Source organism: Saimiri boliviensis, chromosome 1 (assembly GCF_048565385.1).
Source record: "Saimiri boliviensis isolate mSaiBol1 chromosome 1, mSaiBol1.pri, whole genome shotgun sequence".
Classification (NCBI taxonomy): domain Eukaryota; kingdom Metazoa; phylum Chordata; class Mammalia; order Primates; family Cebidae; genus Saimiri; species Saimiri boliviensis.
Genome location: NC_133449.1, coordinates 260,046,458 through 260,071,052, shown reverse-complemented (window position 1 = coordinate 260,071,052; position 24,595 = coordinate 260,046,458). Strand labels below are relative to the sequence as shown.

General features: G+C 35.9%; 1 protein-coding gene across 1 annotated transcript in view; it reads left to right on the top strand.

Moving 5' to 3' along the window:
• Positions 1-24,595, top strand: part of GHR (growth hormone receptor) — a gene marked incomplete at its 3' end in the record, with an annotated part of 145,697 nt that overhangs the window by 118,966 nt on the left and 2,136 nt on the right. Inside the window, 4 exon segments of the mRNA NM_001302931.1 lie at positions 4,894-5,066; positions 9,597-9,775; positions 19,049-19,214; positions 21,245-21,335. Of these exon segments, the coding sequence (NP_001289860.1) occupies positions 4,894-5,066; positions 9,597-9,775; positions 19,049-19,214; positions 21,245-21,335 (609 nt within the window).

Below are 24,595 nucleotides of genomic sequence, written 5' to 3'. Positions count from 1 at the left end.
ATCCCACAGCGGAGCTGGGAAAGGGAAGGAAGATGCAGCCAGCACTCAGGGATATGAGCTCAGAGCCAACAAACCTGCCCTTCAGTGTAGTTCTGCACTTTCTCACCAAGGAATATTTGAGAAATTAACCAGTTTGTGAACAACTAAGCCTCCTTAATTGCAAAAAGGAGATAATGGACTTGCCTCATGGCTTCTTGTGAGGATTGTCTTAGATAACTCATGAAAAATACTTAGCACAGTACTTAACACATAATAAGTACTCAGTAAATGGTAGCTGGTATTCTTATTATTGGTACTATAGTGATAATTTTAAATAATTATGATGTATAATTCCAGTTCCTGGACTATAAAGATGACTATAAGTGGTATAAGACCATTTATACCTATAAATTATTATAATTAGTATAATTATTGGTATATTGCCATTTTAATACAGAGCTGCAGCTTAATTTGGAGATAAAAAATACTTTGAGGACCTTCCTCACCTTTCCGGGTAAGAGAGGTCTCTTAGATGAAGTGAAGTGAAGATGAAGTGTTTGGGCACCAAGTATACTATATGTTTCCTTAAGGCTGACACCACAGAGAGAGTGGGACCAGGAAACAAAGTTGATCTCTATAAGTACATTCAGACATGAAGCTAGTATGTTTGATAACACTTTTTAAATGTGTAGAATTCATTCTGTTATTTGTAAATAAAAAGAGAGAAGGAGACTTGGTGCAATTTTCATGCTTTATCTCAGAAAGCCAGCTCAATTTGTATGAGCACAATTAGCCAACCTGTAGAGAAAAGTAGCAGAATAACCTCTTAAACTGGGTCCACTTTATGAAAATAATTTTTTCCTACCTCTTTTACCAAATTTGAAATCAGCAAAAAGAGAAATCCAAAGGAATGAAGATTTCATAAACATATGTCCCTTGTCCTCATCATTCAGGGATATATAATTATCTATCAGCATCTTATGTACATCCCAGTCATTTAAGCATCCCTGGTTCAAACCCAGGATCTATACTAGCAAGGAAGCTGCTGAAGGTGTGACTGGGTAGAGGGAAAATGTCAGACATGTTCAGAAGGATGTCTTAGTTTTTGCACTGGTAGTGTTTGGAGTCCCAGGGGAATAAGTACTACCTCGTGATTAAGTGCCAACTGAAACTTACAAAATTAGATTTTTGTGTTTTTTTTCTATAAAATATAACTATTTTGAATATCTTAGCCAAACTACCATAAGCCCACAGCCCAGTTTGTCTGAGAAGGGTAGAACTGAGAGATTAGGAGGATCAGGACTGGAATAGACTAATGAGTGTACAAATAAATTTGACTTCTCATTGCCCACTTCACAAAGAGGACAATACAAATGCACTTTCTGACTCTTGTCATTGTTATTTAGAACTCAGTTGCTAGGCAACTCCTGAAACTAGAGAAATATGCCTCGCATCCTGACACAGAAATAAAACTGTGAGATGATTTTATCCAAAACCAGAGTCAGTGAAGGCAGAAAGGAGCAGAGAAGGGCGGTGCAGTTGTTTCAGTTTACTGGCCTGAGTATCTAAAGCACAACGGAATGTGAACACATCAGACTGTCAACAGGACAGTTCAGGCACAGCCCTACAGGCAGATGGGTGTTTTTCCTGGCTCTGCCCCTTGCTAGGTAGCTGGCAGAAGAGGCAGGCTCCACATGTTAGGGCAGCTGACCCTAAATAGTCTGCCATCCTGTGATGGCAACAGTACCAAATTCAGCCTCTGAGCTTGCAGGGCACTCAGGATGAATGCAAATCACAGGCATGGCAAAAGGAGGCTCTGGGAAGCATGTTGGAGCTGCTCTGCTCTCAGTTCCTTGCATGTAAATGCTGTGTTTTTAAAGAAAGTGGGCATGTGAACACTCAGTCCTTAAGGCTATATTCCCCACCTCTTCCATACCCATTCAACCCCCTTCAAAAATCACCCTGGTCTTAAGAGAAATTTCATTTTCTATGCAAGACTGTGTGGAAAATTAGTAAGGATAAAGGGCACTATTACTTTTATTTTTCTTAAGCAAAAGAGTTAAATTTAAAGCCAAAAACACATGAGCTTTCTGTCATAAAAACAGCTGCTCTTAAAACATAAATGATGTTTTATTTTTATTATTTCTTTTCCAATTGTTTGTCTTTAGATGAAAAACTAAATGAAATTTAGTCTGCTCTTTAATCTTATTTTTAATAATAGTCTCTTTCTATGGTTATTACTCCTTCCATTTCACAAGATGGTCTGGGAGCAAACCTAAACCACTTAACTTTTGGAAGTAAGCAGAGGGTAGCTTCCATAAATTGATTTTGGTCATCTGTAGAGACATTCAACCCAGTGAAGACAGGAGACACAGTATCTGTTTTATGAGCTCATCTGGGTTCTTGTCTACATTTAAGAGTTTAAAATATAAGTTTTAAATATTTTGTAAAACAAAATTCAATATTGGTTCATGAACAAAGAGGTTGGAAGTTGTGTTTTGAACTAGCTGTTCCTGATCCATCATGCTTATAATAAACACTTTGTTTGTCCTGTGGAGTTCATGGATTTGGGATAATCTAAACAGAGTTTTTTACACAGTCCTAATGGGTACCAAGGTACCGACATGCCACTGTTGAGAAATTTTGTGAAACATAAAAGAGCTAATCTCCTTTTAGAAATCCAAACCTACTAAGCACTATCTACATCTTTGGAATAACTTTTTTTTATTATTATTGCATTTTAGGTTTGGGGGTACATGTGAAGAACATGAAGATTGTTGCATAGGTACACACATAGCAGTGTGGTGGAATATTTTAATACTTTTAGTTTTCTAACTTTTTTACTATCACTTATGCTAAATTCATTTGATATCCCCTCTATTGTGTGAAAGCCTCAGTTTCTGGGTAATCTTCTTACAACTACTCTCTTTAATGCACTCTTATTTAGTTTGAAATTAAATATCAAATTAAGCATACTATAATTCAATGAACCACCTACCTAGTCCTAATTTTTTAAATATTTTTCTTCTGACTCTAAATGTAGACACACATACATACACACACATACATACCTTATCTTTTCTTCTGCCCTTTGCTCACTTACTTTTTGCATCACAGGTGAATCTATCTCTCATTCAAGCATATGTAACTTTTTTTTTTTAGACCGAGTCTTGCTCTGTTGCCCAGGCTGAAATGCAGTGGTGCGATCTTGGCTCACTGCAACCTCCGCCTCCTGGGTTCAAGCAATTCTCCTGCCTCAGCTCACTGGGTAGCTGGAATTACAGGCACACACCACCACACCCAGCTAATTTTTGTGTTTTTAGTAGAGATGGGGTTTCATCATGTTGGCCAAACTGGTCTCAAACTCCTAACCTCATGATCCACCTGCCTCAGCCTCCCAAAGTTCTAGGATTACAGACGTGAGCCACTGTGCCCAGCCAGCATATACAACTTTTAAGAATCTCAACCAAAGCAGCATTTCACTGCCTGAGACCCTGGAGTCACTGCCATTTTAATCCCAGTTTCCTTCCAACAGCTGAGGAGCAGCTGTCTCAAGGACCCCCTTATACTACACAAGTTTTTTTCTAGTACCAAGCAGACCAGCCTGAGAAATAGCTATAAGAAGGAAATATGCATCTTCTCCCAGCTTTGCATCCCTTCCTTCCAGGCCCTGCCTTCCCCACATCCTGCTGTGTCCTCGTTGTCCACGGCTGCCCAGCACCCATCCCACAGAGGGATGGTCCCAAACCTCCGCAGTCTGGCCTGCGAGCCACTGGTGCCTCTGCCTGCACAGGGCCATTCCTACCTCATCTTCCACAACCACAGATTCCATGGTTTTATGTCCCTTGACTCATAAATTATCTTCTCAACTAATAGGCTACTGAATGATAGGGGAATAATGAATTACCTCACCCAAGTAGCAATTCTAATTTAAGAAAATTTTCCTGTTATTCCATTGCCTCTTGCTCCCCAGAGCACAGTCATGACCATACTTCCTTACCTTAATCCCTTTAACCTCTCTGTTTCCTCCCTTCCTTGCCGTATTGCCATCTATTAAACTTTTACCCATCCTTCAAGAATGCTTAAGACACACCTCCACCTTGAAGCCTTCCATGAAGAGCCAGAGCAATCATTCCCTCTTTTGAACTTTTAAGGGACCTAAAGAGCACTACTAATGAGCACTTACCCATATTACTTTGTAAAACCATTTTTTACTCCTTCCTTCTGAGGCAGGAGGAATTCCTTAAACATCTATGAATCCCCCATAGTGTCTGGCATCATGTTCTAAACATAATCAATTCTCATTAAATATCAATGGAATGAATATGAGAGACCCAAAAAACTACTCAGATGGGAATTTCTAAGTCTTCTTTTAGCCTGAAATTAAGGAACCAAATCTTACTTATCTTTATATCTGCACAGTGTTGATGCTGGATATAATGCATCACTCTGCCTGGAGCACACATCAGTTAATCTCCTCAGTTTCTTCTACCATAGATTGGGGAAACGGCCAGGTCTAAACCTTCAGTGTTCTCTGGGATTCTCTAGTTTGTGGGGTGACTCTCTGTACTGTTTTAATGAACATTTTTTAAATCTCCCTAAGTCTCAGAACCTTCATCTATAGAACAGGGATAATAAAGTACCTACCATAGGAATCAATTTATGAGCAGGCATAGCATATGCATTCAATAAACAAAAGCTTTCTCCATAGGCAAAAGTACCAAATGGCCTCATAACCATCTTTAGACACTGATGATATTGTCCACCAATGTGATACGTCTCGTGAATGGTGTTGCTAAAATACCTCTTCACAAAATACTTGTGTTCCAATTTATTGCATCAGACTATCAAGCAACTTACTTTGACTTAAGCATGATTTTTGGAACAATTAATCTTTTTAACTCTCCCTTTTAGGAACACTCAAGAAGGGACTCAAGAATGGAAAGAATGTCCTGATTATGTTTCTGCTGGGGAAAACAGCTGTTATTTTAATTCATCGTTTACCTCCATCTGGATACCTTACTGTATCAAGCTAACTAGCAATGGTGGTACAGTGGATGAAAAGTGTTTCTCTGTTGACCAAATAGGTAAATCACAGGTTTGTGTTTCATCTGCCATAGTTTTAGACTAAACAGATGGGGAAGCCTGCAATGTCCAAGTATGATCAAACAGGAAGACGTGGTAACCGTGTTCTATAGATACATGGAGATCTATTTTACAGGAGATGGGATCAGCTGGTGAACAAGAGGTAAAGGGCAGGGGAGCTTAAGTTGACTTTAACATAAAGCAGCCTGGCAGTAAATGTTGTTGAGAAAAGAATAGGAACCTTGTGGAGTGTTTTCCTTTAGGATATCTTTGAAGCTGGGTTGTGTTTTTATCTAGTACTGCAAAGGGTGAACTTAATGTATTTTTAGGATTTCTTATTTCCTAATTATTTGATAGGATGATTATATTCAGATTCACTGAAATATGTTGGCCTTTGACCTCTACCATTGCTATAATCAAAGTCTAGATTTGCTTTATCACAAAGCACAATCATTCTGGAGTGTTAACATTTGCAAAGCAGCCACAGTCGCTTTAAAGACATGTTTATAAGATCTCAGAACAAATACTGGAGACAATCAGCTCAGTGAACTAAGTGAAAGATCCAAAGAGAGGCTCCTTTGCCCCATATGGACACAAGGTGGAAACAAAACAAAGCAAAACAAACAACTGTAATTAGAATGTTCATGTTTATACCGTAATAGTATCAATAGCAAAATCGAAAGAATTCAAGAAGGACTTTGTGTAGCTGAAATTGGTGCCTCAAAATCTATCCATAAAAGCTCATTTGTTGCTTATAGGAATTCCTTGTTGCTTCTCCCAAATGTGTTGTTCTTTTATGTGGTTTTCTAGGCATCAGCAGACTGGAAGAGACATGCAAGAGTATGTGGCTATAAGTTACAGATAGAAACAAATAAAATCTAATAACCTGACTTTAAGGGAGAAAATTAAGAAAACTGTATCAAGCTGTAAAGGTAACCAGATTGCTTTGGAAAGGCAATTTAGTATGTGTCCTTACATCAGTGGGTATGGCTGTGGAGCTGAAACTAGATGAGATAGCAGAATGGGATAGTGGCAAGAATACTCTTTTAAAACCCTTATTCTAGCCCTGTTCTCTGCCAATAGCCTGTCCTACTCATTTACCTGGCTGACTTTCACTGAGCACCTGTCATGTGTCAGGCACTGTTCTGGTAGTGGTGGTTAAGGAATAAGTATGATACAGTCGAGGAGGAGAGTCAGGCATGTTCACAAATAATTAGAGTTTAGTGTAATAGTAGGTGTTAGCCTGGAAATGTGTGGAATGCAGAGCTGCAAATGTGGCAGCCAGATGCATGAATGATTGACTAGACCTGAAGGATGAGGAAGGACTGTACAGAGATGGTGACCATTTAGTTATCGCTGAACACGAATTGGACTCTCCCTATTTTTAAAAAAGTGGTGACCCACAGTGGTCAAAAGCATGAGTGAGTGTTGTCAGGTACCACAGTGGACTGTGCTTTTCAGTAACTACTGAGTTCCAACAGTAACAAACAGCACATGTTCAAGGACTCGGGAGCAGTTAGGAAGTCCTCCTAGTCAGCTGGAGAAATCATCAGTAGTCTTTTGTGCCCCAAAAAGGAATTTGGACTTAACTGTCACGAGGTCCCTTTGAGGATGTTTAAACAGGTAAATGACTTGAGGATAGTAATAGCTAATTGTCACAGAAGTCTTACCACATGTCAGGTATAAAAACATCTTTTGCAATCTGTACTTTACAGATAACAAAATCGAGGTGCAGAGCAGTTGAAGGACTCGTTCAAGTCAAACAGCTAGTAGGTAGAGCTGAGATTTGAACCTCCAGCATCCCGTGCTCTTACTCTTGAGACTATGCAGTGCCACTTGTTGCATTATTAATGCCTCGGAGCAAATAATCTTGTTGCAATGTGGAACATAGATTGTCGTGGGATGGACTAGAGGTAAAAGAGGTTAAAAGATTGAGATGATCAAGGAAAAAGATGACAGGCAGTTACAATTAGCACAGTTGTTTTGGGGGCAGGTGCTGAGAATGAAAGAGAACAAAGAACTAAGGTATCCATAGCAGATCTTGAGAAAGATGTCAATCATTATAAGCCTCAGCTTCCTCGTCTACTATATATACATGGTACTACCTCATAGAGTTGTTCTCTGGACTTAAAGTACTATGTTAGACATTTTTCATTCATTCAATTCATTCAGCAAATATTTATTATGTTCTTCCCTCAGGCCAATCAGTGTTCTCTATGATGGGGATAGGAACTTTCTTCTCTGGTGGGATTTAACCTCAGTGAGGATAGAAAGCAACAATGCTATGAAGAAATGCAGGAAAGGAGGATAGGAGTGTTGGAGAGGTTGCAGTGTTAAATGGGGTTTTCAGCATTGGCATCCCTGAGTCAGTGGCATCTGAATAAAGAAGAGTTGGAGAGAATAATTAAGTGTGTGTCTCAGGGAACAGCATTTTAGCAAGGGGGCACAGCCAGGGGAAAGATCCCAAAGTAGGAGCATGCCTTTCCTCACTCAAGGAACAGCAGGCAGGTGGTGGAGTGGGCACAGAGTGAGCGAGGAGACTGGCATGAGATCAAATTCCACAGACAGGACAGTCAAATCCACACAACCATTGTAATGACTTTGGTTTTCTCTTGGAGTGAGGTAGGAAGCCTTCGCAGGGTTTTAGGTGACGAGTGATGTGATCTAATGTAGGTGTTAGTAATCACTGTGTCACTTTGCTTGAGGATTACCCGGAGAACAGACTGGAGGGAACAAAGACCAAAGAATAGTGGAGAGACAAATGCAGCGAGAAGAGTGAAAAAAGTGAATGGCTAGGACCAGGTTATAGAGGTGCAGGTGGTGAGACGTGGTTGGATTCTGTTGTATCTTGAAAGTACAGCTGACGGAAAAGGATTAATGAGGAGAAGATGAGCCAAGGACGAGTTCATTGTTTTTATCCTGAGCAACTATAGGAATTGAGTCCTCATTAACAGCGATGGGAAAGAGGAAAGGAGAGCAGGTTTTGGAGAGGAAGAGCAAGGGTTTGTTTGGGGATATATTAAGTTTCAGATATTTTTAAAATATTTCACAGGAGTTGTCAATACAGCATGTGGATGTATGTGTAATGGTAAAGGAGAGGCCATTATTATGCCTGTAATGATGGTACCAGAACTTGTCGTATATCCTCTATTTTTCAAATGCAGCATAAGTAATAAGTTATAGAAAATCTTCCTTTAAAAACATTTCTATAGTTTGGTCACTTTAAAGGGTTAAGCTTTTGTTTTCAGGATTCCTAAATCCCCAACAAATCCAGAAGGGTGAGGAATTACTGCCATTATATTGCCATATGTAGTTTGACCATTTTGCATATCCTTCCAATTTAATTTTCAAAATGTAGTCATGATTCATCAAATTTTGACTCTCCCTGTTTTTAAAAAATTGGTGTTGACCCCACGATGAGTAACAGCATACTCCTCCACCATAAGGCGTAAGGTCTGTTTTCACTGTTGGTGCACACAAGAGCTTCCCCCTTTGGCCACCAGATGTGACAGCCAGTAAGAGCTCCTCACAGTGTATATCTGTAGACTTATCTCCAGTCAACCCTAGTGATGCACACTTTGCAACACTCTAAGTGACCTTCTATATATGGCAAAAAAAAGAAAGTAAATTTTTCTCTGTATCTGCAAGTAATTTTCAAAACCCTCGGTAATGAGATCCAACTAGAAATAATTTACTGGGAACTATCTAGAATATAAATTTAAATATAGTTTCTAGCTTTGGAATCTACATTTTTCTTCATCGGCCTCTGCGAAATTGTGGTCTTTGAGGTTGTAATAAGCAGAATGCAGCAAATTTTCCTGAGTATGTAGAGTATATCAATAGAACCTGAGAAAAACAATGTTTTAAGTTGTACACGTAACAGTTCAGAAAAAAGACAGCAAACACTGACTCATCACCATTTAAGAGAGTAACATAAAAAAAAAAAAGAGAGAGTAACATAATGCCTTCTTCCTTCTTACGTCAGAGGAAAGTATCACATGTGGCTAGGAAGACCACAAAGCTAGGGAGCATTAGCAGAGAGTGCAGGAAGATTGTATGAGTGGCAACACAGAAATGAGTAAAACAAGGTCTCTGCCTCCAGGCCATACATGATTGAAAGAAAAAAGATTTCTCTACCCCCAGTTCCAAAGCAGCCCCATGTCTAAATTCTGTAGGTCTTTCTAACTGTCTTTTCAGTTTCAGGTGAAAATTAATTCCTTTGCCAGAATCCCAATGCATTTATGAGATCAGAACAAAAAGAAATATAAAATATGGCAGATCTTGAAAATGGTGATTAGATTTTTGACTCCAAAAGGAATTGTTTAAGGGCTTATTTAAAAGTTAAAAGGCCATTCTTGAGTAAAAAAAGTTACTCTCTTACAAAGTGAGAGTTATAATAAGAAAAATATTGGAAGAAATAAGAGTATGAATGATTAAAAATGTAGAAAGTAATTTGTTCTTTTGAGAAGAATGCCTTCCATGAATACTGACTTGTGTCTGTCTGTGTACTAATGCTCTGTTGAATTGCACAGTGCAACCAGATCCACCCATTGCCCTCAACTGGACTTTACTGAACATCAGTTTAACTGGGGTTCATGCAGACATCCAAGTGAGATGGGAAGCACCATCCAATGCAGATATTCAGAAAGGATGGATGGTTCTAGAGTATGAACTTCAATACAAAGAAGTAAATGAAACTCAGTGGAAAATGGTAAGATGTCACTACACCTTACACTTTGACTTTTCTATTTCAGCACCCTCTATCTCATTTATCATTAGACTTTCCTTTGACCTAATACCACAAGCCCATGCTGTATGCTTCATAATTTCTTACTTGAGAAAACATGATTTAACCAGTAAAATATTATCTTGAAATTCTGTAAGACAGGATATGTTTATGTATACATGGAAGCCTGTGGAAGGGAAAGAAAACTATTTCTCCACTCATTCTTGCTGTGCCATTTTAACTTAAAGTAAAATTATAGACTGACCACTTAGCTGTCTTTGGGGATGTGGCTAAAAATGGGAAAGTTTGTGATCAAAGTCAACAGTAGACTATGGCCAAATAGTTTCCCATGATTTTAGTTACTGCTGCTCAGAAGACTCCCATTAAAATAAATTCATATATGTCTACAGGAAAACAGAGGGAGGGCATTTGTTTTTTAGCGGTTTCAGAAGGATGTTTTGTTACATACCTCGGAGAATAATCAAGCTGAGATTCTGATGTAGGCAGTTAGAGAGCATGGTACTGGTTGAATTCTGAACTCCACGCCTTCTTACCAAGCATATGGAACTCAGCACTTTGACAGATTTCACATGGCACATAACAAGAGGAAAAACAGAGTATTGTGCTGCTCCCAATACAACTAATTCTAAACCTGCGGTCTTAACCACAGCCACATCCACAGCCAAGCCAAGCAGTTTCTGGCCACTCATCAGGTGATGGCCAGCAGCCTGGCACAGATCACTCCCAGAATTTTGAGACACCAGCCCTGTCCATTCAGTGAACCACTGAAAAAGATGCCAATTCTGTCTAGCAGAAAGTTAAGTTTGGAGGAACTTTAAATAGTTACAATACTGGGTTTTGAGGCTCTATTTTCTGAATCATTTTAATTTAGATATCTGTTATGTAACTTGGTACAAATAAAATGCCTGATTGGATGCTAAGTCAAATAAGACTGTCTAAATCCAAGTTACAATCAAACATTATTCAGCAACAGGTACTGAAATAACTACTATGCAGAAGGCACTGTGCTAAATACCTAAGGTAACAGTTCTCAAAGTGGGAACCACAGACCCCTGAGGGTCCCTGAGATCCTTTTGGGGAGTTCAGTACTGTTTTCACAATACGCTAAAATGTTATTTTATTCACTATGTTGAAGTTTAACTTTACGGCACAAAAGCAATAGGGAAACATTGCTGCCGCATGAAGCAGGGCAGTAGTATCAAATTTTACTAATAGTCATTGTATTCTCCATCATCATGCACTTACAGTAAAGAAGGAGGGAAAAGCCAGTTTCACATATGAAGTTATTGATGAAGCTGTAAAAATTGTTAATTTTACTAAACCTCGATCTCTGAGTACATAGCTTATCAATATTCTGTGTGAGGTGTGGAAATTACACATTAAGCATGTCTGCTACATACCGAGGTCTTGAAGAAAAACGTTTAAATGACTGAGTTGTTAGCTGAACTAGTTGCTTTTATTACTTGGAGCACCATTTTTACTTGGAATAACAACTGATAAACTGGCAGATCGTTATTCATATTTGAATTGGCAAACATTTCTCAAAAAAGAATGAAGCGAACTTGTCCCTTCAAAAGAAACAACTGACAGTATTTTTTTCCGTGAAAAATTTTGACTTTTCAAGGCAATTCATTTTGCCTTTTTGGAAAATTTGTATCTGCAATCGTGAGCTTAATAGTGTTTTAATATTTGAAGACTTTTCTTGAAGAGATTGATGGTGATATTAGTGAAAGTGACTTTTAAATTATATTGTATAATAAAATGTATGAACATTTAGAAAAGCTACAAGTCAGCTAACCAATATTTCCCAAATGACTAATATATGATATAAGCAAATCATGTGTGAGGAAATGATCCATTCAAAGTACTAGATAGAATGGTGAATTTTTTTAATGATCAAAAAATATTTTGTATGTTTATTGTGTACAACTTTTTTTGAAATATGGATACATTGTAGAATGGTTCTATCACACTAAGTAACATATACATTACCACACATAGCATTTTTTGTGTGTTGAGAATACTTAAAATCTATTCATTTAGAGATTTTCAAAATACAATACATAGTCATTAACTATACCTAGGCATTAACCATTTCATACAGTAGATCTCTTAAATGCATTCTTCCTAACTGAAAATTGTAATTCTCTCATCAATATCTTCTCAGCCTTCCACCCTACTACCCACCACCCTGATAACCACCATTCAACTCTATATTTTTGAGTTCAACTTTTTTAGATTCTGCGTATAAGTGAGATTATGTGGTATTTGTTTTTTCTGTGTCTGAATCATTTTCCTTAATATCATATCCTCCAGTTTCATCCATATTGTCACAAATTACATGATATCTTTCGTTTTTGAAAGGCTGATAGCATTCCATTGTGTATATATATTATATTTTCTTTATCCACTTACCCATTAATGGAATGTAAGTTGATTCTATATATTGGCTGTTACAAGTAATGAACATGGGAGTCCAGATATTTCTTCAACATATTGATTACATTTTCCTTGGATATATACTTAGTAATAATATAATGGATAATATGGTAGTTCTATTTTTAATTTTTTGAGGAAGCTTCATATTATTTTCCATAAAGGGTATATTAATGGACACTCCCACTAATAGTGTGAAAGGGTTCCCTTTTGTCCACATTCTCACCAACACTTGTTATCTGTTCTCTTTTTTGGAACTAACCATTATAACGATTTTGTGCACTCTATACCTTCTGTGAGCTGATATCTCATTGTAGTTTAAATTTACATTTCACTGATGATCAAAGATGTCAACCATTTTTCATATACCTGTTGGTCATTTCTGTATCTTCTTTTTTTCTATTCAAGTCCGTTGCCCATTTTTTAATTGGGTTATTTATTTTCTTGAATAAATAACCCAATTAAAAAATGGGCTATTGAATTGTTTGATTTAGTTCCTTATATATTTCAGATATTAACCTCTTATTGGATGTATGTAAATATTGTCTCCCATTCCATAGATCGTCTGTTTACTCTGTTGATTGTTTCCTTGGCTATGCTTTTCATGCAATCCTGTTTATCTATTTACACTTTTGTTGTCTGTGCCCAGTGGAGTCATATCCAAAATATCATTTCCCAAACCAATGTCATAGAGCTTTTTTCCTATATTTTCTTCCAGTAGTTGTACAGCTTCAAGTTTTACATTTAAGTCTTTATCAATTTTGACTTTATTTTTGTATATGGTGTAAAATAAGAGTATAATTTCATTCTTCTGCATGTAGATATCTAATTTTCCCAACAGCATTTAAAGACATAGTCCTTCCATTATTTTGTATTCTTAGCACATTTGTAATAAATCAATTTACTGTAAATGTGTGCACTTATTTCTGAGTCCTTTATTCTTTTACAATGGTTTCTATGCCAGTACCATGATCTTTTGATTACTATAGCTTTGTAGTATGTTTTGAGGTCAGTAGAGTGATAATTCCAGCCCTGTTCTGTTTGTTCAAGATTGCTTTGGCTATTCGTAGTCTATTGTGATTGCATACAAATTTTACAATTGCTTTTTCTATTTCTGTGAAAAATGACATTGGACTTTTGATAAGGATTGCATTGAATTTGCAGATCACTTTAGGTAGCAGGGACATTTGAACAATATTAATTCTTCTAATCCGTGAACATGGCTCTCTGTTCATTTATTTACGTTGTCTTCGTGGTTTACAGTTTTTAGTGTACAGATATTTCACCTACTTGTTTAAATTTATTTCTAGGTATTTTATTTTATTTTTATTTTTATAGCTATTGTGAAAGGTTTTTTTAAAATTTCTTTCTCAGATTGTTCCTCATTAGTGTATACAAACATCACTGATTTTGGTATGTTGACTTTGTATCCTGCAGCTTTACTGAATTTGTTTCTCTGTTCTAGCAGTTTTTTGTTGATGTCTTTATGGTTTTCTATATATAAAATCATGTCATCTGCCACCAAGGAAAATTTACCTTCTTCCTTTCCAATTTTGGATGTGTTTCATCATTTTGTGGTGATACCAAAAGCAATTACAACAAAAACAAAAGTTGACATACGAGATCTAAGTAAACTAAAGAGATTCTGCACAGAAAAAGAAATAACTGAAAAAACAGACAATCTATAGAATGGCTGAAAATATTTGCAAACTATATATCTGACAAAGGTCTAATATCCATTATCTATAAGGAACTTAAATAAATCAACAAGCCAAAAACAAACCCCATTCAAAAGTGGACAAAAGACATAAAGAGACACTTTTCAAAAGAACACAAACATGTGACCAACAAGCATATGAAAAAATAGCAAGCATTACTGATAATTAGAGAAAGGCATATCAAAACCACAATGAGATACTGCATCACAGCAATCAGAATGGCTATTACTAAAAAGTCCAAAAATTACAGATACTGGTGAGGTTGCAGAGAAAAGGAAACACTTATACACTGTTGATAATAATGTAAATTAGTTCAGTCACTGTGGAAGGTAGTTTGGCAACTTCTCAGCGAACTTAAAACAGAACTGCCATTTGACCCAGCAATCCCATTTTTGGATGTATACCCAAAGGAATATAAAGCGTCTTTGTGGGGGTGGGACCCACTGAGCCAGATCACTTGGCTCCCTGCCTTCAGCCTCCCTTTTTTCAGGGGGAATGGGTGGTTCTGTCTTGCAGATGCTCCAAGTGCCTGCTAAAACGGCCCCCCAGTTTTGTGCTGGAAACCCATGACACTGGCTCAAATGACCACACACTTTTGTGCTAGAAACCCACAGCACTGGTGTTGTTGCCACAGGCAGGAACCTCTTGGTCTGTGGGCCGTAAAGATTATGGAAAAAGCACAGTATCTGAGCTGGAGTGCCAGAATGTCTGGAAAAGTCCCCGATGGCCTCCCTTGGTAGGAGGGGGAGTTCTCTGTTCCCTTGCACTTCCTGGGTGAGGCAACACTCCACCCTACCTCAGTTTGCCCTCCTTGGGCAACAGCCACTCTCCAACCAGTCCCATCGAGATGATCCTGGTACCACAGTTGGAAATGCAGAGATCACTTTCCTTATGTGTCACTCTCAGTGGGAACTGTGCTCCGGAACTGTTCCTATTCAGCCGTCTTGGTGGAAGTCAGGTTTTGCATTTAAGTGTTTAATCTATCTTCAGTTGATTTGTGTACATGCTGAAAGGAAAGGGTCCAGTTTCAATCTTCTGCATATAACTGGCCAGTTATCCAGCACTATTTATTAAACAGTCTTTTCCGCATTTCTTGTTTTTGTCAACTTTGTCAAAGATTAGTTGGTTGTAGGTATGAGGCTTTATTCTGGGGTTTTCTATTCTGTTCCATCGATCTTTGTATCTTTTTTTTTTTAACCAGTACCATATTGTTTTGGTTCCTGTAGCTTTGTAGTATAATTTAAAGTCAGGTAATGTGATGCCTCTGGCTTTATTCTTTTTAGCTAGGATTGCTTTGACTATTTGGCCTCTTTTTTGCTTCCATATGAATTTTACAATTTTTTTTCTAATTCTATGAAAAATTACATTGATAATTTGATAAGTATTACATTGAATATGTAGATTATTTTGGACATTAAGGTCATCTTAACAATATTGATTCTTCTAATTCATAAGCATGGAATGTTTTTCCATTTGCATTACCTATCATTTCTTTCATCAGTGTTTTATAGTTCTACTTATAAAGCTATTTCACCTCCTTTATTAAATGTATTTCTAGGTTTCTGTGTGTACATGTGGCTATAATAGGCTGTTTTAACCTGATAACAATTTAACTTTCTTGCATAAAAAATCTCCACACTTTTACCTCACATACCCCCAACACACAGATTCTAAATTTTCAATGTCACACTTATATCTTTTTATATTGCACATTTCTTAACAAATTATTGTACCAGTATTATTTTTAATAATTGTATCTTTTAACCTTCATTCTAAATCAAAAGTGATTTACATATTACCATGAAAATATTAGACTACTCCAAATTTGACTATGTACTTACTTTTACCAGTGAGTTTTATACTTTCACATGTTTTTATGTTACTAGTTAGCCCACTTTGCTTTCAGCTAAAGAACTCCCTTTAGCAGCTCTTGCAAGATAGGTCTATTTGTGAGGAATGGTTAATTTTAATTTAACAAAGTACAAAAAGTTCATTGGTAGAGTTTCAGATTTCATATTTCCACTAACCTTTAAGAAACTATCATTTGAGTTTTAGTGTATTGTTAAACAGAAATGTTCACAATTATGTAAAAAGTTTATTAAAATATTCCTCCTTTCCCCCACTATTTATCTGTCTGAGGCCAGGTTTTATTCATTTACTTCAACCAAAACAGCACACTGTAATAGATTTAATTCAGAAGTAGTTAAAAAAATACAGCCATCTTCAAGTCGGACATTAAAGAGATTTGTAAAAATGTAAAACAGTGTCACTTTTCTCACTCTAATTTTTGTTGTTTGGGAAACCACAATAATTTTTATGAAAATGTATCATTTATTTTAACATAAAATCAATTCATTATTTTTATTTTAAAAAATAGGATTTAAAATTTTTTCATTTCAATTTCTAATATAGTAAATAGTGATAGGTATAACCCAACTAAACCAAAATCTTTAGGATTCTCTAATTTTTAAGTTTAAAGTAGTCCTAAAACAAAATAGTGAAACAACCAAAAAAAAAAAAACAGATATAAATCCAAATGTTAACATTCATCGATTCAGTTACCATCATTTCACCTCTAAAAGCCCATGGCATATAGTTATCTCACTGAGGCAACACTTTGAAACTCCCACGCTGTGCCAAGTACTTGTGAGCATGTAACTTTGTTAACTGTTCAGAGCTGTATCCCAACATGGCTTCATTGCCCTTTTCATGGCACCGCTGCTAAATCTCATTAGGTACTCCAAAGAAGTCAGTGAACTTTTTCTTTATACCTTTTATTCATGATACTTATAAGTTTGGTAGTTTGCAAAGGTCTTGGACAAAGACCAGGGACTTATCTGTAATAATTAATTTATCTCTTGAAGAAACAAACAATATAATTGGTTATGAAGCACAGGCATCATAAGCAGAAAAAAGGTTTATAAGTAAAGGGAGAGAACCTGGTGTGTAGTGCTTGTATCAGGAATTCATGTTACCATTTGGCAATATGAACTTTTAGCACTGGGCCTTTTTTGTTTGTTTGTTTGTTTGTTGAGGCAGGTCTTGCTCTGTCCCCAGGCTGGCATGCAGTGACCCAATCTCAGCTTACTGCAACCTCCACCTCCAGAGTTCAAGCGATTATATGCCTAGGACTCCTGAGTAGCTGGAATTACAGGCACACACCACCACATCCAGCTAATACAGCTAATTTTTGTATTTTTAGTAGAGATGGGGTTTTACCATGTTGGCCAGGCTGGTCTGGAACTCCTGACCTCAGTTGATCCACCAACCTCGGCCTCCCAAAGTTTTGGGATAACAGGCGTAAGCCACTGCGCCCAGCCACCCTTTTTATTAAATACATTTTGCATGACCATGTAGTTGTTACAACTATTTATCTAGTAAACCAATAACTTACAATTTTTTTAAAAAGACTTAATGAGTGACACGGAATTATTCATGATATCTGTGCCATACCTTAAGCACCCACTGGATACTGGATATTGTGCTGGGCTTTGGAGGAAAAATAATGAGTTCTCTTGGAAAATTTACAATGTAACATAGAAAGCTTTGTGTAACTAAATTTGCACAGTGAAATATAATTAATAATGGAAGAAGTATATTATTTGGCAGAGTACAGTGGGGAAAAGTACCAGCAAAGACAGAATATCAGCTCAATACTCACACTTAGACTTGGATGAGAAACAGGCGCTCCACACAGGGAGATGACAGGTTTAGGTATGATAGGAGCCAAGTGGGTAGGAGCTACTCGAAATCTGAGTTTGGTTTGGCTGTTGTGGAGGGTTGAGGGAATATGGAGAGAGGACCACACTTGCATCACTGAGGGCCCTTTTTTTATTCTATTATTCGTAAAATCATTTAAGAAATTGTATTGGTGACAATAACAGAGAAATAAGGGCTTTGAGGATGCAAATATAGGCTTTAAAAAATACCTTATGCAAAATAATAAAATAAGCTCAGTATTCAGTATCCTACTTTAAAGAAAGCATTTTAGGCATGCAAATATCCCGTATTTTCAGAGGCTCCTATAAAAAAATACAAACAAACCCTGTCATATAGACATGGGGCAAAAAAGGTACTTTGTGAGTAGAAGCTAATTGAGGTAAAAGAAAAACTTGTTTTAGAAGCTGAAGGCCCAGCTGCTGACTTAATAAAACAAATTATGAGACTTTTATTTAAGTGAAAATCCATGCTGTTGAAAAAATGAGTGTTTCAAGTTTTCTATAAACAGGAACAAGGTGTTCTACCAAAAAAGATGTATGAAAACACCTTGAATATCTGCTTTGAGTATTTGACTTGGAGGAAAATACTAGTTGAGTCTACCTCTTTGATAGCAATATGTATTAAAGTCTAACAGTCTCACTGTAACCTTCCCTGAGAAAGTAAAGGAATATACTGACTTGAAGCGTTGTGAGAACTAGATGTTTCTTAGCAAAGGACTCCAGTGACTTTTCTTTGCAGGTTTTAAATAGCAAAGTATTTTGTGGTGGCTTTAAGCCTTCCAGAACAAGCAGATTAGGTATGTAGTTGTTTTTAATAAAACTATTTGAAAGTTCACTAAAGGCAATTATGATTTGTCTAGGACCTTTTCCAATTCTGTGATTATATGAGTGACCACCCAGAATTTCCACTGAACACTGATATACAACTTGCTATGGCTACAATTTATTTTGGTGTGGAAACATGTTTGTTTTTTCTGTTTTTATATCACCCTTCATACAAAAGTGTCATATCCCAGATATGTAAGCAATGTATCTGTAGTTTTCTTTATAGTTCTACCGTTCAGCATAATTCTAATATGCTTTAATCTTATTAAATATCTAGAAGACTAATGCACAGTTATAGCTGCATTTCTTTAGGCAAGTCTATCATATCTTTGGGTTTATACCAAACTAAATTTGTGAACTATTATCCATTTTAAAAAATAATTCTTTACATAATTATTTACCTCAATCTATCTTTAAATAGCAAACACTCACAGTGCATTTTAAAACATTACCTACTTTATAAAAACCCATTCTGTAGTGTTTATTGCATGGAGCTGTTGACTCTTTAGCCAATATGCCTTTATATTTTGTCTTGAAAGATGGACCCTATATTGTCAACATCAGTTCCACTGTACTCATTGAGAGTGGATAAGGAATATGAAGTGCGTGTGAGATCCAGACAACGAAAATCTGAAAATTATGGCGAGTTCAGCGAGGTGCTGTACGTAAAACTTCCTCAGATGAGCCAGTTTACATGTGAAGAAGGTAAAAGAAATACAAGACTAAAATAGCAACTAACTTGGCTTTTGTCAATATAGCAGTTGATTCATCCCTGCACTGGTAGCATGTTGTTTAAATCAAAATATACTAGCATCAGGTATCAGGGTGAGAGACCTTGAGCTCACTATCTGTAACAGATATTGTTCATTGCAAAAGCAGAAGGAAGATTTAGTTTCCAAATTTTTCATTCAGGAAAAGTCCTGGGACAGGTGGAAGTTCAGAGACAGGAATATGGTGGCAATCTCTGGATAGTAGAATTCAGTTATTCTTTTCTTTATATGTTTTTATATTTCTAAAATTTTCTATAGTAAGTTTGTTTTGAATTTATAATCAGGAAAAAGCTGTTCTAATGGTTAGGGAAGAAAGTGTGTATCTATATGAATAAATAGATATGTGGCATCTAAGAGGAAACCTAATATTGACTCAGCATAGGTAGTCAACAGCAGGTGCATACAGTTTTAGAAAGTGGAGTGTGGATTTTACCTAGAGGAATGCCTAATAAGTAGTGTGCTAGTGATACTCAAAGAAGACATGGAACATCTGAAAACCCTGTGAAGGAGAACAACAACAATGATTAACGTTTTTTAAAATGGGACTTATGAATTTAGAATAAAAGGATTAAAACTTTTAGATACAGAAATAAATAAAACTGATTAACAATGAGCAGAAATTACAGAGTATTATCACTCTCAAATCGGAATTGGCTGTCTTCCATCTTCATTGAAAACAGAAAGATTACAGGGCTGTATGTTTGTTAACCAAACAACCATAAGTTACATAGAAAATAAATTTATATTTCTGCATTTACTATACAAGTAGAATCTCATGATACTAAATACCACTAAGATGAAAATTTCTATAGCATCATTTTCTCTAAACTCTAGTTAAATAACTTCTTGTTTCCAAACTATTTGATTTAATGAAATTCTGGTCTTAAAAGTACAATTGCTATACACTCTTAAGCTAAGTGTAGTGGCATTTAATTCACTTAACATATATTTTTTAAACTAGCTTTTCCTTCTGTTATTAACCAAAAAAAAGCTCTAACTTTATGTTATTTTCATGAATATGTCACTGACAGAAAATTATAGATACTACAAGACAAAGAATGATATTTTCTCCTCCACCAATTCTTTAAAATGCTTATAACATCTCCCTAGGAGATTTTAATAACTTATTAAATAAGAAAAGGTATTTCAGCATAAAGGCCTACTTTTTAAAACGCAATATTAAAGTAAATTCCATCTCTCATTTTTATGAAAAAGTAGTTAACCTCTGCCTCTGTGGTAAGAGTACTGCAACTGCAAAGTAGCTGAGAGATACTCACTCTTAAGTAATCAAATAGAAGTTTTACAAACAGGCCCCCAAGTCTGATATAAAGTATACCAAAACCTGAAGATGGGAGCCTCAGTAGTGATCTATCAATTGTATGTATATAATATACATGAGATATATTTATCATATTTTAATAATTTAATTTATTAATATAAATGTATATTTATAGCTGTAAAATATATGTTCTTTGTGTCTAAGAAATTTCTGTCATGATTTATAAATGAAAACTCTGCCTTCATCTTTTTGATAAATCTTCAGTCCGGAGGCTAAGAAAATCACCACACTTAGAAAAAATATATAAACCAAGTGGACATTATTTATGTAGTGTGTTAATAAACAACACCTTTTACCAGGAGCTGAAACGTTTTTGATACTCCCTTGACACATAATATGCTTAAAGCAGATTGTTTGTTTTCATAAAACACGTGTTGATTTTGAACTATATGCTGTTTCTTTCTTTTGAAGTGTATTTTTTTAATATGAAGAGATTTGAAAAGTAGAGATGGTCTTAGAACAGAATAAAACTAAGTTTTTGCATTCTGTTTCAGTGGTTATCCAAAGAAATCACTGACTTTATTAGGAATACAAATTAGGAATTTTTTGTGAAAAGGGAAAGGGAAATGTAAACTGTGCTTCAACTATTCATAATTCTAAGAGTGAAATATTCTTGTGTGTTTCAGATTTCTACTATCCATGGCTCTTAATTATTATCTTTGGAATATCTGGGCTAACAGTGATGCTATTTGTATTTTTATTTTCTAAACAGCAAAGGTAGGTATGAAGTAGTGTTCTCTGGTAGTTTTTGCCAGTTGTTTAGATTTCCATGTGTGTTTCTCTTTATTATTTGATATTTTCTTTTGTAAATTACGAGTGGAAATTTTAATTAACCTAGTAAACTTTTATCTCTAGTTATATATTTACCATTTATATGAAACTCAATTTGTTGTATTTATCATAGACAACTTGGAAGTTTAGATTCTATCTGGAGACTTGTACAGAACATTAAGATGCTTAGGCTACTGACTATGCATACCTTGTGATGTGTACCTCTTTATCCAATAGCTACCTCTTCCCCTCAAGTCCTCAACAAGTTGACCCATTCATTCCAGGACTTCAGAATATCACTGAGCCTTTGGCTGAGTCTGATGCTGACCTTATATAGAGTCAATTTTTTTTCCCCTTGAGATGGAGTCTCACTCTGTTGTGAATTTATTTTAAAAGGTTTTAATTTGTTTTGTGACATAGTACAGCATTTGTAAACTTCAAAATAGAATTTTATTAAGAAGAAGAATTCTTGGGATGCTAGAGTGTAAAAGTCTAACTGAATGCAGAAAGGGTTATTTTCAGTAGAGTTTCATGTCCAATTTTATAATATAAACTAATGGGAAAGTACAATTCATTCTGCAGAATTCCATTTTGCATCTAACTTTCTGGCAACATTTCTGTTTTACAAAAAAGCAGCTATCATAAATCACAACACAATTTTCTATTGTTTCAGGAAAATAAATAAATGTATTTTTAGAATTTTAAGTAATTTGTATATTTAAGTAATGCCAACCACAAAGCAAAATTATTCTGCTGATTAATTTAGTTCATTAATCTGTATATTTAGTGGGATAATTTATATATAACTTCAGTAGATAAACTCACGAGGTACATAAAGTAATTAGCTCTTAATATTAGCTGTGAATTTCTAGCCATTGTGAAGGCCAAGTTAATTTGTTATGTTGTTTAGTTATATTAGCTAACAATATTAGGGAAAAAAAATCATCTCAAAAAGTAGGATTTCCAAGAAAACATATTACTTCTAATAGAGTGATTTTTATAAATAATGAAATTTGTAACTATAATGTTTAGTCAAAATCACCAAATTCTACAATCGATTTGAAATCTTTATTCTCCCGAATTTCCTGCACTAAATTGAATTCTCTGTAGGAAAGAATTAACTTTTTTCTTTCATTTGCCCATAAAAACCCTTATCATTGTCTAAATTTGCATGTTCTACTAAAAGTAGGAAATAATAGCAAATATTTGTCAGCAAGTATGGACAGAACATGTAGTTCCAGCAGTTAAAATGGTACTTCCAAGAAGAGATCTTGTCTAGAACTCTAGGGCTAGAAAGTGGCTTCAGGTCCTACCGGTTGCCGTTGAAATCTTGTGAGTCCACAATTCATTATCCAAGCCACTTCACCCCGGTTTAATCCAGTTAATTAAGAGTTAACTCTAGCAAAAATTATAATTTTATGTGTATTTGATACAAAATCACAAACATAGTTTCAAGACAGGTTATTATTATACTGATTCCTACCATACAACCCACCCAGCCTTTGAGCTGCTACCAGTTGAGGAAAGAAATAACTTAATCAGCCTAAAACAGAACTTCCAAGCCAAAAACCAAACTTGGCCTACAGATTGATATTTTGTTATTTTATTTTAATTAGTTTTTATTTTAGAGTGAAGATTTTCCTACAAAGTGTTTGTAAAATAGAGAATTTCACACAAAAATCCAGATTTGGGAATTATCTTTTAAAAAATGAAAGATGTAGTGAAACTGGATAAGGCAGCATATACTGCAGCGGACACCCAGCTGTCCTATTTGGGATGGGCACACATTCTTCAATTTGCCACCATCCTCATTACTCCTGATGACTTTGCAACTGGCCTGCTTCATTTATCTGCATGACCTGCTTGAGCCCCTTAGATTTATGGTCTGCCACTGTGACATAAGCTCACTACAGCCCCTAGAAAAGCAATAACACATGCCTGAATGCATCATCCTATTCAAAAAGGAGAAGCACAAAGTCCAACATCAGCCATTTGGAAAGCTTTGCTTCCTGTAATTAGAGTTATGTTCCATCTGTTTATGTTTTTGAGAATTTGAAACATAGATTTAGAGATGGAGAATTTAAAAAAAAAAAAAAACAGCACAATGCAAAGAACCTGGATTTTGGAGTCAGGTTCTCTGGGTTTGAGCCCCAACTATGCAGACTATGAGTGCATGCTTGGAACATGTTCCTTGATTTTCTAAGTTTTTGCACAGATATATCATCTGCCTCCCTGGGAGTCATAAGGATTAAGTGAAATGTTTAGTGCAGGGGTCACAAACTTGTTTTCTAGAGTCAGAGTACATTTTTAGGGTTTTCAAGTCATACAATCTCTGTCACAACTACTCAACTCTGCCACTGTGGCGTGAAAGTGGTCATAGACAATATGTAAATGAATGAACATGCTTGTGTTCTCATAAAACTTTATCTACACAGATAGGTGACAGTCCAGATTGGCCCACAGGCCTTAATTTAGTGACCCATAGTTTAGTGCAAAGTATATCCCACAGTGTCTGATTTATCAGGAGCACTAAAAAATGATGGTAGTTATTATAAATAATTTGTACTGCTTATTTCTGTATCTGTAATTCATCGGTAACAATTTGCTTTAACACTTGCCCCACTGCTTAATGCAATTTATAAAACGGAATTTTGCTTATTCCTTGGATTAGATAAAATGGCAAGTGGAAATATTCAGAGAATGTATTCCTTATGGAATGGACTAGACTGACCACTCACACTGAGTGGAATAGCAACTGATATCCAAAATCAGGTTATCATCTCTCTGTAACAGTGTCATCTCTGAATGAATACTTAGGAGTTTTTTAAAAAGTTAAATGAATTCTTTGGAATAGATAATCTCTGAGCCTTTTTCCAGTGCTACAATTTGATTTAAAAAAAAAATAAACTCCAGGCCAAATACAGTGGCTTATAGCATATAAATCTAGCACGTTGGGAGGATGGGGCGGGAGGACTGCCCTGAGGCCAGGAGTTCCAGACAGCTTGGGCAATGACTTGAGCAAGACTCCATTACAAAAAGTAAAACAATAAAAATTAGCACACCCTGCAGTCCTACCTACCTAGGAGGCTGACACAGGAAGATCACTTGGCCCAGAGCTTTGAAGCTGCAGTGAATTTTTATTGTATCACTGGACTCCAGCCTGGGCAATAAAGTAAGACCCTGTTTCAAAAAGTCAAAAAACAATT